General features: G+C 41.9%; 1 protein-coding gene across 1 annotated transcript in view; it reads left to right on the top strand.

Moving 5' to 3' along the window:
- Positions 1 to 1278: 1278 nt before the first annotated feature.
- The window catches only part of SHQ1 (SHQ1, H/ACA ribonucleoprotein assembly factor), a 106527-nt gene continuing 90162 nt past the window's right edge, over positions 1279 to 17643 (top strand). Inside the window, exons 1-5 of the mRNA XM_050781354.1 lie at positions 1279 to 1561; positions 5659 to 5723; positions 7989 to 8111; positions 9184 to 9338; positions 15805 to 15917. Coding sequence (XP_050637311.1) covers positions 1419 to 1561; positions 5659 to 5723; positions 7989 to 8111; positions 9184 to 9338; positions 15805 to 15917 — 599 coding nt within the window. The 5' untranslated portion in view covers positions 1279 to 1418. The remainder of the gene's footprint in view (positions 1562 to 5658; positions 5724 to 7988; positions 8112 to 9183; positions 9339 to 15804; positions 15918 to 17643) is intronic.

Below are 17643 nucleotides of genomic sequence, written 5' to 3'. Positions count from 1 at the left end.
AAGCCAAGGGAATATATAATGCCTACTTCATAGAGCTGTCAGGAGGGAAAATGAGATCATTATAAAGGGTTTGCTGCAGTGCTAGCACATAGTAAGTATTCAGTTAATGTTAGCCCGTTATTTTTTTTTTCTGAGTCCTAATGAAATTTCAACAATGTTTCCTTAGAATCATAAAACAGTTGGAGATTGAAAAGTCTTTTGAAGTTTTCTGGTTATCTCCACTGTCCTAGGAGATGACTTTCATCTCCTTTCCACTGATACTTAAAACCATGGAATAAATACCGCAACTGGATTATTCTAATTAGTGGTGGAATAACAGGAAACGACATGTGTGGAAAGACCAAGGGAATATGTGGGGGAAGAGGGAGACTAGTGGGAGAGGCACGGAGAGAGTATAAGGGGCACACTCCAAGGGGAGAAAATACAGGGAAGACAAGTAGAAAAAAAAAAACAAAACAAAACAGAAAAGATGTCCTCAGACAAGTGTAAGGACAAGAGTGAGAAAAAGGAAAGAAGGGGAATACAGAGGGATCTTAATTTGTGAATGCAATCACCGACACGGTGTAAGAGGCAAACGTTCTGAGTTCTAATCACTGTAAAATGCATGGTTATAAAATATACTCTTAACCTCTGTGAGTCGTTTTCTTTAGAGTTTGCAGCGTGGATTAGATGAGATTAGTGGGATGGATGATCTGTTAAAGAGAAAACTCTTCAAATAAGCGGTTAAGAATGAGAGAGAAAGCTGCAGAAAAAGAGAAGTGGAAAAAGAGAGGGAGGAAAGGGAAAGTGTAAGAGGAATTGTTAATAAGGCAGGTGAGGACTAAGGGAAACCACTGTAACGGTGCTGCTGTGGCTACTGCGGTGACTACTTCAGCACATCAAACGTTGACAACTTGCCAAGTTCGTTATTAGAGTTCTACATGCACAACTTCATGCTACCCTCACAGCATCTCTATGGGGCCAGGTTCTCGTATCATCCTCGTTTCACAGAAGATATAGAGAGGTTTTGTAACTTTCCCAAGGTCTTACAGCTGGGAAGTTGTGGCCAGGAAGGGATTCAAACGCACGTCTGTCCACCTGCCAAGCCAGTGTTGTTAAAATCATCTCTAAAAACCTCGCAAAAGGCTTGGTTGCTAGTCATCCGGTCGGTCCAACGCCTGCGCCCAGGCACCACTCGCCACGTCCTTTCTCCTCCCGGCGGTTTCGAAAGTTCCACCTCTTCTCGAACGGCGTCCCGTCTCCGTGGAGATTGGCGTGGGGCGGGACTTCCTGCCCCACGCGAGAGCACTTCCGCCTCGAGCCGGAAGCTCTGTGGCTGACACCGCGGGTTCCTGCGCGTGGGGAATTGTAGAGTTTGCGTGGCGGGAACGCGGCGGCAGTGAGAGCGAGTGGCGCCGGCTGTTGCGTCCGGTGCGGCGATGCTGACCCCGGCGTTCGACCTCAGCCAGGATCCGGACTTCCTGACCATCGCCATCCGCGTGCCCTACGCCCGGGTCTCCGAGTTCGACGTCTACTTTGAGGGGTCCGACTTCAAGTTCTACGCCAAGCCCTACTTTCTCAGGCGAGTTCTGGGTGCCTGGCCGCAGGAAAGGCGCATTCGTTAGTTAGCGGCTTTAGAGGGAGAATGCAAGGTCGAGAGAGCAGTTCTCGATTGCGCGAATGCCATTTCCCGACGTTTCCACAGCTTCTCTTGGTGACAGGGCAATGCCCTCCCTCTTCCAGGGGTGCGTTTTAGATGCTGCAGAAGCCCTTTTCCTTCTTAAGCTTTCTTAAATCCCACATCAAAGGATTGCGGAATCACTTGAAAAAGTGGCGTTTGGACCGTGTCACTTGCCCGTTTCTGCCCTGTCGCCCTAGTTCTCGTTCCATTTTGACTTGTTCTGTTCTTTCACTCCGCGTTCGCTCTCCCAGTCTCTCCCTCCCTACGAACGGCGCGCGCTGACATCCCCGTGACTTCCCAACCCGTCGGTCCTTTTAACTTTGCTCAGGCAGCCTTCTGTTGATCCATCTCTTGTCTGTCCCCTCCCTACTTCCTGAAATTCTTACCTTTTTTGGACCTCTTGACACCATATTAGCCTAGTTCTCCTGCTTCCCTGCTGTCTGCTGCTTCTCTGTTTGGTTTTGCCCCTGATGTGTGGTTATTTCCCCCAAGTCTTCGTGAGGGGCCGTCAGTACTTGATCTGTTTAAATTATTCTCCTTGCAGAATCGTAACCTTAGTAGCAGCTAACACTGATCACCCGCAGTGTGGTGGACAAGCAGTTCCGTTAAGTGCTTTGTAATGCCGTATCTCATTTAACTTTGACAGTGTTGCTTAGGGATAAGCACTGCTATTAACCCCATTGCACAGAACCCGCTGCTACATATTCATCGTAAAGCATTGCCAATCTTTTGTCCTTCTCTTTATCCATCCTCCTAATTTTTCTCAAGTGCAGCTGCAGCCTGCTTTTCCCACCCAAGTACTTTTGTGATACAAACCTTCTCCACCAGTCAAGGTGGTTTTTTTCGCTGTTCCTGAACCAGTTTTGCTTGGATTTCCCTTATACCGTGTAACGTACCTATTTGAATATATTGCAGTTTCCAGTTTCTTAATTCACTTATTTCTTTAGTTTGTTTATTGAGTTTCAGTGTTGGGATTATTGCGCTGAACAAGACAAAGTTCTGCCCTCATGTACTTTACACTGGGGAGAGGAAAACAATAAACTAGCCGTCTACCTAATTGTGGCAGGTGCTATGAGGAGAAAGAAGTGCATGATATAGAATGAAAAGGGGCCCATATTTTATAAAGTAGTCAGGAACAGCCTTTCTGGGGAGGCGATATTTAAGCCAGGATGTGAAGAATAGGAAGATTATGGTGGTAGCAAATATTTATTGAATTTTTACTCCAGATTGGTGCTTTATACGGATTATCTCATTTGTTATTAGGACAGTATTACAATGAGGTTTTATTATTTACCCGTTGCCGTGGATGGATTATTTATGGGCACCCCCCCAACTCTTGCCCCCAAATTCATATGTTGAAGGTCTAATTCCGGTGTCACTTCTGCTTTATTGTATTCATCAAAACAGTCCCAGAGCCTGCTGAATCTTAAGAGGAGGGGACATAGACCTTCATGGTTGGGAAGAGTGCTGTGAGATGGGCATTCTTTGAAAATACAGTTTGCCCCCAGGTGTGGTGGCTCACGCCTGTAATCTCAGCACTTTGGGAGGCCAAGGTGGGCAGATCACTTGAGGTCAGGAGTTTGAGACCAGCCTGACCAACATGGTGAAACCCCATCTCTACTAAAAATATAAAAAAATTAGCTGGGCTCGGTGGCACGCACTTGTAGTCCTAGCTACTTGGGAAGCTGAGGTGAGAGAATCATCTGAACCTGGAAGGCGAAGATTGCAGTGAGTCAAGATTGTGCTATCGCACTCTGGCCTGAGTAACAGAGCAAGACTATGTCTTAAAAAAAAAAAATACAGTTTGCTGTGGCATACCAAGGACGAATAAAACCTGGTCCCTCTCCTTGAAGAACGGAGAGTGTAGCTGGGGAGGCACCCTGTAAGCAAATATGATTTCCTATGCAGTAAGAATTGAACTCTAGGCTTTTAGAGTTTAGGGGAAGGGAGCTGGTAATAATAGCTCACATTTTCTGAATGCTCACCTATTGTGCCAACCACTGAGCTCTTTGCATTTTCATTTCATGCTCATAGTAACTCATGGATAGTTACTGTTATTTCCCTCCTTTACAGAAGAGGGATTTATGATTCTTGAAGAATGATTAACTTGTACAAAGAAGGTTGTTACACATCTAGTAAATGGCAGATCTGGGAGTTAATTCAGATTCTGACACTAAAGTTAGTGTTTGTAACCATTATAACAAACTCATCCATAAACTGACTCCTTATTCTGGCTTAGAGGGATTTTCATTCTGAAAATGTATTGAAGCTTGAGGAAACCTTGGGACTAAAGGCTCTGGGCTGTTTGGGACTGTCAGGTGTTTTTGTTTTTAATTGTATTTAATGGGAAAGAAGGGGGAGGGCCATGGGAGGAAAGGAAGCTCAAATTTCAAGTTTGGAATGATACGGAGTGGGCCTGAGATGCCCTTCTGATGAGTTTAAATTATCTAGGCAATATCAGGCAGCCATAGACGTTTTTTAAAATAGAAAAGTGACAATTAGATTCCTGTTTTAGAAAAATTCTTCTGGGGCCGGGCGCGGTGGCTCAAGCCTGTAATCCCAGCACTTTGGGAGGCCGAGGCGGGCGGATCACAAGGTCAGGAGATCGAGACCACAGTGAAACCCCGTCTCTACTAAAAATACAAAAAATTAGCCGGGCGCGGTGGCGGGCGCCTGTAGTCCCAGCTACTCAGGAGGCTGAGGCAGGAGAATGGCGGGAACCCGGGAGGCGGAGCTTGCAGTGAGCCGAGATCGCGCCACTGCACTCCAGCCTGGGCAACAGCGTGAGACTCCGTCTCAAAAAAAAAAAAAAGAAAAAAAAAAAAAGAAAAATTCTTTTGGGGCCTCAGTGGAAGACTGATTGAACTAGGGTAAAACTGGAAGCTGGGAAATCACTTCATTTCTTTTTTCTTTCTTTTTTTTTCTTTTGACACAGAATCTTACTCTCGCCCAGGCTGGAGTGCAGTGGCGTGATCTTGGCTCACCGCAACCTCCGCCTGCTGGGTTCAAGTGATTCTTCTGCCTCAGCCTCCTGAATAGCTGGGGCTACAGGCATGCACCACCACGCCCGGCTAATTTTTGTATTTTTAGTAGAGATGGGGTTTCTCCATGTTGGCCAGACTGGTCTTGAACTCCTGACCTAAGGTGATCCACCTGCCTTGGCCTCCCAAAGTGCTAGGATTACAGGCGTGAGCCACTGCACCCAGCCAATCACTTCCTTTCTTTTAGTACTAAAGATGGGTAAATCCCCACATAATAATGATGAGATTTGACACTTTTGCTTTCTGCTTTTTTTTTAAAGTAGTAATTTGCTTGATAAAAGCAATTGGTTTTATGTTTCTTTATTGTTTCCCATTGAGTATCCCTTGTCTGTACAGATTGAGTGTCCCTTATCTGAAATTTCAGATTTTCTAGAGTTTTGGAATATTTGTGCATACATAATGAGATATCTTGGGAATGGAACTCAAGTTTAAACACGAAATTTATTTGTTTTATATATACCTTATACACATAGCCAGAAGGTAGGTTTATATAATACCTTTATTAATTTTGTGTATGCAACCAAATTTTGACTGCTTTTTGACTGTGACTCATCACGTGAGGTCAAGTGTGGAGTTTTCCACTTTGTGGTGTCATGTTGGTGCTCAAAAAGTTTCAGATTTTCGAGCATTTCAGATTTTCAGGTTAGGGATACTCAACTTGTATTTTAACAGTAGTGATAACTATTATTTATTATGGCTTTTCTTTTTCAGTATCTATTTTATTGGTGACTAAGGGTATTCAAATAGAAAGATGAGTCATCTCTGATTTCTGCTTTCTTAGTTGGGGAAAGAATCTAACTTATTTTGAATCTAACTTATTTAGTTTATTAAAATGTGAAAGTAATACTGAGGAACTTTTTAAAAAAATGATTATTTTGATGGTTAAATGTTTACAAGTATTGATGGCCACTTATGTTATAATTTAAGGACTTCATGAGACCTGTGTTAAATCTGCAGATTAACCCTTCCTGGAAGAATAGTAGAAAATGGAAGCGAGCAAGGGTCCTATGATGCAGATAAAGGTATCGTCTTCGGAATTTTTGTTAGTTTATTTCTTGGGATTTTTCACATTATTTACATAATAATCTTTCAAGGTACCATGGGGACCTTTCAATATCTTTCAAGTACAATCTGTTCTGATCACTCTTTCTTGCTTCTTAGTGTCTAGTGCCTGTTATTGATGTTTTTGTCCCCCGCAAGTCTTTTAAAGTATTTCACAATATTCTTCAAAGTAAAGTTAAATGCTCTGGTTCTGTTTCCTAGAGTACTTTCCCTACATTTAGTAGACATTTAAAAGTAAAAATTAGAACATGAAATGATTGATCATAAAAAATGTAGATGACTTATGAGCTTATGAATGGAATCTTTCTTGTATAATTTTCACACTTGAATTTTAATAACAGATAGGTGAGAGAGAAACTATGCATGGGTGGCATTTAAAGGCTAATTGAATTTTCTCCTCGTGATTGATGAGCCCTTCATTTCAGCTAGCCATGAACCCATTTATTTTTCCTTTATAGAAGCCACTGGCTTCCTTTGTCATTGGATTTAGAACACCTTGTGTACTCTTGTGTACTTTATTCAATGAATATTTATTGACCTTACTGAACTGGACTAAGGTGGGTTAAATGACAGAAATCTAACCCATAATGCAGTATAATTAATGTGTAATGAAGTATAGTGAAACTGCCTTCCTAGATAGTAAACTGGCTTTTAGTTATAGGTAAGTTGCATATTGAAACAAAATTATTAAATTTTAAATGTACACAGGAGTTAAGGAAGATTGTATATGCGGACATATTTGGGCTGAGTTGTATTTGATATGTTGAAATTCAGTTCAGTACACTGAAAGAGGCAAAATGTTTTAAAATATAAGAGTGCTCAATAATGTAGTAAGTTCCCAGGGAAGCCTAAATAAGATTGATAAACTCAGTCAAGGAAAGAAAAGAAGTACATAGAATTTGAGTCTGCCATAGACTTTAGGGATAGATCTCCTGACGTGCCCAAAAACCTTATTAAGCCATAGTTATTGTATCTAAGATTCTGTGTATTTTTAAAACTGCTGCCATTCTCCATTGGATTAGGTATTTGGATTTTTTCCTCCTTTTCCAGAAGTCTAATTAGTAACTCCTGGTTAATTCTAAGCTATTACCTTCTTAGGCCATTGATTTTTAGAAGTTTTAACTCAGATTTTTAATATTATCAGTAGGTGAAGGTCATACTGTATAAGATTAAAGTATTCTATAGCTTTAACAGATTAAGATATATATATATATATATATATATATATATTTTTTTTTTTGAGATGAAATCTCGCTCTGTTGCCCAGGCTGGAGTGCAGTGGCACGATCTCGGCTTACAGCAACCTCTTCCTCCTGGGTTCAAGCGATTCTCCTGCCTCCGCCTCTTGAGTAGCTGGGACTACAGGTGCGTCTGCCACGACGCCCAGCTAATTTTTGTATTTTTTAGTAGAGATGGGGTTTCACCATGTTGGCCAGGATGGTCTCGATCTCTTGACCTCGTGATCCGCCCACCTCAGGCTCCCAAAGTGCTGGGATTACAGGCATGAGCCACTGCACCCAGCCAGATTAATAATTTTTTATAGAAATGACAGCTTCTGAAAAACCCTTGTTAAGAACCTTTTTCTATCTTGACTTGTATTCACCAAATCTATGAGGACATAGTTTTAGAGCTCTGTAAAATAGAATTGTATTTTACCAAGGCATATATTTCTTAGATATATTTATGAAGTCTTTGACTATTTTATTTATTTTTTACTTTTTTTTTTTTTTGTTTTGTTTTGTTTTTTTTGAGACGGAGTCTTGCTCTGTCACCCAGGCTGGAGTGCAGTGGCCGGATCTCAGCTCACTGCAAGCTCCGCCTCCCGGGTTTACGCCATTCTCCTGCCTCAGCCTCCCGAGTAGCTGGGACTACAGGCGCCCGCCACCGCGCCCGGCTAGTTTTTTGTATTTTTAGTAGAGACGGGGTTTCACCGTGTTAGCCAGGATGGTCTCGATCTCCTGACCTCGTGATCCGCCCGTCTCGGCCTCCCAAAGTGCTGGGATTACAGGCTTGAGCCACCGCGCCCGGCCTATTTTTTACTTTTAATTAAAAATTTTTGTTATTATTTTCTGTAGAGATGGGGTCTTGATATGTTGCCCAGGGTGTTCTTGAACTCCTGGGCTAAAATGATCCTCCTGCCTCAGCCTGCCAGAGTATTGGGATTACTGGTGTGAGCTATTGTGTCCAGCTTTTTAATCTAAGCGTAAAACAAATTTATCTTTAAGGAATTTTTACCATTCGCCTGCCCAAAGAAACTCCTGGCCAGCATTTTGAGGGGCTGAACATGTTAACTGCTCTTCTGGCACCAAGAAAATCCAGGACAGCAAAACCACTTGTGGAAGAAATAGGTATGTTTATTGCAGTTGGGAGGAAATTAAGATAGATAGAAATATTTGGAATGCTGTGTATTTGTAGGGGAAATGGGATATAGTGAATGGGAAATTGAAGAAAATACTTCAGGTATAAGGTGCTCATGTGAAACCATATGAAAATAGCTTCTTTGGTGATATAATTAAGACATTAAAAATCCTGTTGAACCAGATCTCTCACATTTTTGGACCAATTGAAGCAGCATTTTGTGGTTGGCAAAATATTAGCATCTTGAGCTAACATCAGAAGTATACAGTTCAGTGAGTTACGTAAAACAGGGGTCCCCAACCCTCAGGTTGCAGACCAGTACTGATCCATGGCCTGTTAGGAACCTGGATGCACAACAGGAGGTGAGCGGAGGGCCGGGAGTATTACTGCCTGAGCTCTGGCTCCTGTCAGATCAGATTAGATTCTCATAGGAGCATGAACTTACTGTGAACTGTGCCTGCGAACGGTGTAGGTTGCGTTCTCCCTATGAGAATCTAAAGCCTGATGATCTGAGATGGAACAGTTTCATCCCCCAAAACTATCTCTTTACCCCTTTGATCTGTGGAAAAGTTGTCTTCCACAAATCCAGTCTTTGGTGCCAAAAAGTTTGGGGACCACCGATGTAAAGTGAACACCACCTCTGTCAAGAAATAGAGCATTTCCAACACCCCGGAACCCCATCCTGTATTCTTCCATTACTTTGTGCTCTCTCCAGGGTAACCACTATTCTCTGTTTTGCCTGTTACTGTGTTGCATATATAGGTCATACAGTATGTGTTGTTTTTGTCTGGCTGCTTTCACTTAACATTATTTTTGTGAGATTTATTCATATTCTAGCTGAGATTCATTTGCTTTCATTGCTATGTAATATTCCATTGTATGAATATACCACATTTTTGGTTCTTTTTTTTTTTTTGCTATCATGAATAGCGGAGCTATGAATATTCTTGTACGTGTCTTTTGGTACATCTGTGTGGGCATTTTTTCCTATACTTTTTCTTCCCCTAGTTGTGCTTAAGTCCAATACTTTAAAAAAATTAAATTAAAATTTAACACATTCAGATGCTTCTGAGATTCCTGAGGAAGTAGTTGACGATGAAGAATTTGATTGGGAAATTGAGCAGACACCCTATGAAGAGGTATCAGAAAGTGCTTTGAATCCGCAGTGCCACTATGGATTTGGAAACTTAAGATCAGGAGTGTTTCAGCGGTTACAGGTATGTTGTCTTTCTGAAAGATCTTGATCTATAGAATTTTTCCATTTGGATATTTTAATTTCAGTTATGCTTATACTCAGTAGTTTTTAAAAGTAATACTACAGGAGGTGATTGTATTTAAGCACTTAGCATAGCTAAAGTACATAGATGTTCATTCCCTTCCATATCATTGGCTGTTCTGCCTAACTGTACTGCTCTTACAGATGCCCCGTGGCTTTCTTTTTTCTCCCCTTTATTCAGTATTCTAGACATGAAGTTTCCAAAGTGCGAAGCAGAACTCTTCTCTCATACTTCCTGCAAAGCTTTATGTTTTATACTTCTGAAAAATGTGATCATGTACTTACGGCACGATGTCTCTTCTTTTCTGTATATACATGAAATAGAATGTTCCTGGCGAGAGTGAGATTATGTGTTTTGATCAAATTGTCTAATTCTTGGTGTGTAGTACGCACCATTGTCTATTTATTCTTTTTTTTTTTTGAGACGGAGTCTTACCCTGTCGCCAAGGCTGGAGTGCAGTGCAGTGGCGCGATCTCGGCTGATGGCAACCTCTGCCTCTCAGGTTCAAGCAATTCTCCTGCCTCAGCCTCCTGAGTAGCTGGGATTACAGGTGCCCACCACCACGCCCAGCTAGTTTTTTGTATTTTTAGCAAAGATGGAGTTTTACCATGTTGGCCAGGATGGTCTCAAACTTGAGCAATTTGCCTGCCTTGGCCTCTCAAAGTTCTGGGATTACAGGCATGAGCCACTGTGCCCAGCCCATTGTTTATTTATTCTTTTTTTTTTTTTTAAGACAGAGTCTCACTTTGCTGGAGTGCATGTGGCATGATCTTGGCTCACTGCGACCTCTGCCTCCTGGGTCCAAGCGATTCTCCGGCCTCAGCCTCCCAAGCAGCTGGGATTACAGGTGCCCATCACCACGCCTGGCTTATTTTTCTATTTTTAGTAGAGACGGAGTTTTGCCATGTTGGCCAAATTAGCCGGATGTGGTGGTGCGTGTAATCCCAGCAGTTTGGGAGGCCGAGGCGGGCGGATCATGAGGTCAGGAGATCGAGACCATCCTGGCTAACATGGTGAAACCCCGTCTCTATTAAAATACAAAAAATTAGCCAGGCATGGTGGCACCTGCCTGTAGATCAGGCTACTCGGGAGGCTGAGGCAGGAAGATCCCTTGAACCCAGGAGGCGGAGGTTGCAGTGAGCTGAGATCGCGCCACTGCATTCCAGCCTTGGCGACAGAGCGAGACTCTGTCTCAAAAAACAAAACAAAACAAAACAAAACCTGTTTAGAATGTGGTTTATTATCTTAAGACATATTTGAATTTACCAAGGAGAGGGAAAAGACCCAGGTTCTAGTCCTGCTTCTGCCTATGTTTAGATTTGGGATACCAGGCCAGTTATTTGACCACAAGTAAGTTTTGTCTCCTCTTTTGGAAAGTGGGGATAAATTTGCCCACCTACTTTATAAGGCTGTCTTGAAAATTTAAGAAGAGAATGTATGTGAAAAGTCTTTGGAAAGTGTAGAATGCTGTAAAGACTCCTGCCCTTGAAAAATATAAAATGCTCTCAAAATTCCTTAAAGGGAACAAAATTGAGATTTACTTAGGAGCAAATAATGCTGATAAAATAGCCTTCCTTCTAAAAACTTAGGTGTTTTTCTGCTGAGTTGTAGTCTGCCCATATTCTCTGCTTGATCACAATCGCTGGTGATCTCAGAGGTAATTAGAATAGTCAGTTTTGTCTGTAGCAGGAACTACAGTGAATGGACCTCAATTGTTTGGCCAAGAGATAGTTTGTGGTCAGGCTGTTTGGGGCTTGCCAATCTAACGCTATACATAAATGATAATAAATGTCACACGGCTAAGTACAGATTTTACATTTAGATTAGAAGTGCTTCTTGAGGCCAGGGGTTTGTTACTTAATTGTTGCTGCTATTTACGGAAAATCCTTTTGAAGGATTTCTGACACGTTGCTGAGATGTTGCAGGAATGCCATAATGTGAACCTAGAACGAGTCCCTTTTAGGTCAGAAATTCTTGTATCTTGAAAATGTTCACTTAATAAATAATTTAATTTTTTTTTTTTTTTTAAAGCTGCTATACTTTCTGTCTTTTTGGATGTCTTAACTAATGTGTCAAATACCTGGATATTTATTACTTAGGTTAAAAACATTAAATATTAACCAATATAGTTCACTCCTGTCTAATCCCTTTTTGTTTACATCCCTCTTATTTCCCATCAGAAATAAACTGCTGTGGCTGCACGTGGTGGCTCATGCCTGTAATCCCAGCAATTTGGGAGGGTGAGGCGGGCGGGTCAGGGGTTCGAGACCAGTCTAGCCAACATGGTGAAACCCTGTCTCTACTTAAAAATACAAAAATCAGCTGAGCATGGTGGCGCACGCCTATAATCCCAGCTATTTGGGAGGCTGGCAGGAGAATCGCTTGAACCCAGGAGATAGAGGTTGCAGTGAGCCGAGATTGCGCCACTGAACTCCATCCAGTCTGGGTGACAGAGTGAGACTAAATCTCAGGGGGAAAAAAAAAGGAAAAAAAAGGAAATGAACCACTGAATGTAATGTTTATTATTCTAAGCGTTTAAAATGGCTTAATTGTCTAAAATCATTAAACTCTTCTTCAAATTTTAACTGCATGAGCATTGTTTTTCTAAACAATTTGAATGCATATTCCCTAATGTAGGGGAAAAACGACTGAGCATCTGGGAAAACTCTAAGGGTTTTATAAAGTGAATAGTATACTACTTGTAGTATAGGTTTATAACCCCATATGTGGAATGCTGGGATCACACAAAGTTCTGAAAACTAAAAGTTTTAAAATATTTAATTTGATGGCAAAACTTAACCTGAAATGATACAGGTTTTTAAATCCCACTTAGTGTACATATTCAAAACTTCCTTGTAGAAGTAGTGTTTGGATATGGGCGCTGCCCCAGACATCTTAGAGGGTATTACGTAAAATATGGTGTGCGCGCCATGTTACCTTTCCAAACTCTGAGTGAATCCTGAAGCTCACCTTGCTCCAGGGGATTTGGATAGCACTGTGCTGAGTGCTTTGTGTGCAGCAACCAGACTTTTTCAGAAATCAAGTGTAAACCCAAGATTCCAAAAATTCAAATGTATCCTCTTGAAGGTATTAAGGTAGATATGTTTTATGAAATATTGCCACAGAAATCTTGCATAATTGGTTAATTACTTGTAGAGTTTGTCTGCATTCACAGCTGCTCTGTTTATGGCAGCTGTAACAAGTGGTTCAAAACTGAGTGATCATGTGAGGTTAATAATGTGACCCTATTTCTGTGAGTAAAGCAGCTAGAAGAAACTGAAATGATGATCACAAATAAGATATTTTAGAACATCTCTTCTAATTTAAAATGATTTTGAAAACTTCACCATTTTCTCAAATACTATTTTCGTACAAGTTTATTTTTTCTAGTTCTGCCTGTAGATGAAGAGATGTCCATACAGCTTCATTAACTATTCATATCAGTATTTTTACAGCTTTTTCCTCCCTCCATAGATGAAAAATGGCTTTTTTTTGTTTCTAAGAATAAGAGCAATACAGATTTATTATAAAAATATAATACAAAGAAGAAAGTAAAAAAATTCATAATTTCAACTCAGGGATCTTTTCTTCATTGAATAATTTAGCCCTTTACAGAAGTCTTTCACATTTTTTGCCTCCAACTTTTTTTTTTTTTCCCCTGAGACGGAGTCTCGCTCTGTCGCCCAGGCTGGAGTGCAGTGGCGCAATCTCAGCTCACTGCAAGCTCCGCCTCCTGGGTTCACACCATTCTCCTGCCTCAGCCTCCTCAGTAGCTGGGACTACAGATTCCCACCACCATGCCTGGCTAATATTTTGGTAATTTTTAGTACAGACGGGGGGTTTCACCGTGTTAGCCAGGATGGTCTCGATCTCCTGACCTCGTGATCCACCCACCTCGGCCTCCCAAAGTGCTGGGATTACAGGTGTGAGCCACCGCACCTGGCCTGCCTCCAACTTTTTAGACAGGATTTGCTTGTAAACTTCTATATTTTATACTGATAATAAGAAAATAAAATATTTTTGCTGAAACAAATTCTCTGAACATTCCTCCCTCTACTCCCCATACACAGAGATATACGCTCCCCAGTCCTAGTCTTTTTTTCCTTTCTGAAATTGCTGCCAGCCACCAGGGTGCCTTTGGAAAACTGCCCTGGCTGCTCAAAGTCAGGACTTCACAACAAGCTTCTGGCAGTGGTGGCTGCCAGCAGCAACAATCCTAGAGTCTTTGGGCGCCAACCCAGCAAGCTCCTGGGACTGCTGCTGCCAGCGCCTCAGGACGCCAGGCTTGCTGGCCCTGTCCTTTTGGCTACACGGGGACCTGAGGCCATTGTTTCCAGGAGACCCACTAGCCAGATGTGTTCACTGTTCTTTATTTTCTCTCTGGATTGTCTCTGCCTAACCTATGCGTAAACTTCTGTAAGCCTAATTTAAATCCTACATGACCTTTTTTTGACAATATCTATCTTTAAATAGCTGTAGTAACTAGTGGCCGTAGCAGTTGTTTAAAAGAAAAAGGGTCCGGGCGCGGTGGCTCAAGCCTGTAATCCCAGCACTTTGGGAGGCCGAGACGGGCGGATCACGAGGTCAGGAGATCGAGACCATCCTGGCTGACACGGTGAAACCCCGTCTCTACTAAAAAATACAAAAAAACTAGCCGGGCGAGGTGGCGGGCGCCTGTAGTCCCAGCTACTCGGGAGGCTGAGGCAGGAGAAGGCGTGAACCCGGGAGGCGGAGCTTGCAGTGAGCCAAGATCACGCCACTGCACTCCAGCCTGGGCGGCAGAGCGAGACTCTGTCTCACAAAAAAAAAAAAAAAAAAAAAAAAAAAAAGGAACCTTTTTTTCCTGCTGTAGTTGAACACTTCTTATCCTCTTTCTTCCGTTTGGTTGATTGATGCCTTCTACTTCTAAACCCCAAGCTACCTTTGCTTTTAGTTTGTTTCTGTTTCTTTTTAGGGTCCAGTTTGAACAGGGCTGCTGCATGTGACTGTGCATAGAACAAGCCTGGGTGGGGCTTGCACTGCCATAGAACACTCACGTTCTGCTGTGTACATGTTGCATGACTGTATGTGGAGGCCCTGAATCTGGAGGCCAGGGGGAAGAGGAGAGAGGAAAAGAGCTGCTTTATTTTATTTTATTTTATTTTATTTTTTGAGACGGAGTCTCGCTTTGTCGCCCAGGCTGGAGTGCAGTGGCATGATGTTGGCTCACTGCAAGCTCCGCCTCCTGGGTTTATGCCATTCTCCTGCTTCAGCCTCCCGTGTAACTGGGACTACAGGCACCTGCCACCATGCCCGGCTAATTTTTGGTATTTTTAGTAGAGACGAGGTTTCACCATGTTAGCCAGGATGGTCTCGATCTTCTGACCTCGTGATCCGCTTGCCTTGGCCTCCCAGAGTGCTGGGATTATAGGCATGAGCCTATAATCTCTCTCTCTCTCTTTCTCTCTCTCTCTCATAGAGTCTGGCTCTGTCGCACAGGCTGGAGTGCAGTGCCATGATCTTGGCTCACTGCAGCCTCCATCTCCTGGGCTCAAGCCATCCTCCCACCTCCGCCTCTCGAGTAACTGGGACTACCAGCGTGAGCCACCAGGCCTGGCTAATTTTTGTATTTTTTGTAGAGATGGGGTTTCGCTGTGTTGCCCAGGGTAGTTCGAATTCCTGGACTCAAGCAGTCTACCCGCCTTGGCCTCCCAAAGTGCTTGGATTACAGGTGTGAGCCATCACGCTCAGCTTGTATGTAGTCTTTTACAGGATCTGAAATCTGAAATGATCCAAAATCTAAAACTTTTTGAGCACAAACATGGCCCTCAAAGGAAATACTCTTTGGAGCATTTCGCATTTGGGATTATTGGAATAGGCCTGATGAACTGGTATAATGCAGGTATTCCAGAATTTAGAAATATTCAAGATCCAAAACACTGTGATCCCAAGCATTTCGTATAAGGGATATTGTCTGTATGGTAATGCTTCTTTAGGCCAGCTGAGCTAGACTATAGGAAGAAAGAAGAGACTATGTGTAGATGTCTGAAAATCAAGCCACTCTACGTTAATAACTTTCAAATATCTAGATGTAAATGGGGAAATGGATGTTGAATTAAGTGTTCCTGCTTGCTTGTAGGGGTTTATTCCATTCTGTTTTTTATGTTAAACTTTTATAGCCTTAATATCTGTCAGTCAGCTTGTTTGTTGTAAGGATTAAATGAGATAAGTTATGAGAAAGATCTCACAGGGCTTACCAAGTAGTAGGTGCTTAAACATTTGTTGGATTTGAATCTAAATGTCACAGGTGGCATCATGGTTTACTGATCAGTTAGGTTCTTCCTGTGCTTTGGCATTTTGTATAAAATTTGAGTTTTAAATGCTAAAAATAGGAGATAGCAATTATTTCTTTTCTGGGTGTCCTCAGGATGAATTGAATGATGTTATTGATATTAAGAATCCAGATTTCACCCCTGCAGCTGAACGAAGACAGAAGCGCCTGGCTGCTGAGCTGGCCAAGTTTGATCCTGATCATTATCTGTGAGTAATGAGGTTTTTGAGGATTAAATAATTTACTTGACATTTATTTTAAAATTTTTGAGTATCTTTTTAACTCTGCTAGGGATGTGTGTTTTGGATTCTAGAAACTATTGAAGACTGAAGACCTTAATGGACGTTTGAATTAACCTACAACTGTTGTATCTCTGTAGTCTTTGTAAGATGTTGCCTCTTATATCTCAAGTTGTTCATCTTAGCAACAGAGAACTCTTCTAACATACTTTTTAGTTTTTTTCTTGCCAGGCTTAAAAATATAATACTGAGGCCGGGCGCGGTGGCTCACGCTTGTAATCCCAGCACTTTGGGAGGCCGAGACGGGCGGATCACAAGGTCAGGAGATTGAGACCATCCTGGCTAACACGCTGAAACCCCGTCTCTACTAAAAAAATACAAAGAAAACTAGCCGGGTGTGGTGGCGGGCACCTGTAGTCCCAGCTAGTAGGGAGGCTGAGGCAGGAGAATGGCGTAAACCCGGGAGGTGGAGCTTGCAGTGAGCCGAGATTGCGCCACTGCACTCCAGCCTGGGCGACAGAGTGAGACTTCATCTCAAAAAAATATATATAAAAAATACTGAATTCATGAGACTGTTACACTTCTTTTAAGTAAGCTTTTGGTTGTGATTAACGGTATGCATAAGTGAAAGTATGTTTCAGTTTCTTTAAGAATTTGAATGTACCTGTACTATATTTCTTGGCTGATCCCAGGATCTTCCTAATGCTTTCATCCACTAGCCCTTGTAATCAATGGTATGTTTCCAGTGAACAAGTAACTATACTTTGTGGTAGAGTATAAATAGAATTTAATTTGAAGTTTTGCTGTATTTCCCACTGGCATTAATTGTGTTTTTGGCTATAATGTGTCTCCATCAGGCTTACATTTGCGTAAAGAACTTATCTAATTAACAGATAGGTACATGATGACCTGAGAGATTGTGATACCTCCCGCTGGCCAGGATAGCAGCGTTTCTTCCAAGGATTGTTGCTTGACCTCTCTTGGACACATGGCTCTATTAGGATGCATGGAGAATGAGTGTTTTAGGTTGATGTAGACCTCAATTATTATTCTGGGTCAAGATTTTTTTAGCTTACATATATAGCTATAATCATTGTATCTCATTATATTGGTATAGTACCTGCAGCTTATAAAGTGCACTCATGTAATTATTCAGTTTTCACAACAGATGAGGAGAGGAGGTTAAGGGACTTGCTCAAGGTCACACTACTACTAAGTGGCTTGGCCAAGACTTGAAAAGAGTCTCTCCATTTGTCATTTTGTATATCCTTTTCATGTACACTATTTCAGTTTAACTGCTGTAGCTCTTGTGATTAACATTCTATCTCCTGTGACACAGTAGGATACTAATTGGAATGGCAGGGATATATCTTGTGATGTGCAAATGGAATGAGTGATGTGTAATGATAAATGGTTGAACTGTTTAACATCCTAAGGGAAACTGGGTAAGAGCAGGGGATGTTACATTTTGGAGGACATCTGAGAGATTGAACTCCATTTACATTGCTATTTCTAATTACCTTTATCTCTCCAATTGTGGTTTTAAAGGTCCACTGAAGAGTAATTTGAAGAAACCCATTTAAAATCATGCTGAATATTTAAAGTGGAAATTTCATTGTCAGCAAATTTCTCAGGCTAGCATAAAAACAGAGTGAGCTTTACAAGACTGAAATTTCAAGTGGGAGGGAGCTTAATT

The sequence above is a fragment of the Macaca thibetana genome, chromosome 2, assembly GCF_024542745.1.
Source record: "Macaca thibetana thibetana isolate TM-01 chromosome 2, ASM2454274v1, whole genome shotgun sequence".
In the NCBI taxonomy this organism is placed as follows: Eukaryota; Metazoa; Chordata; class Mammalia; order Primates; family Cercopithecidae; genus Macaca; species Macaca thibetana.
The sequence above is the reverse complement of the archived record's forward strand: the minus strand, read 5'-3'. Positions and strand labels throughout refer to the sequence as shown.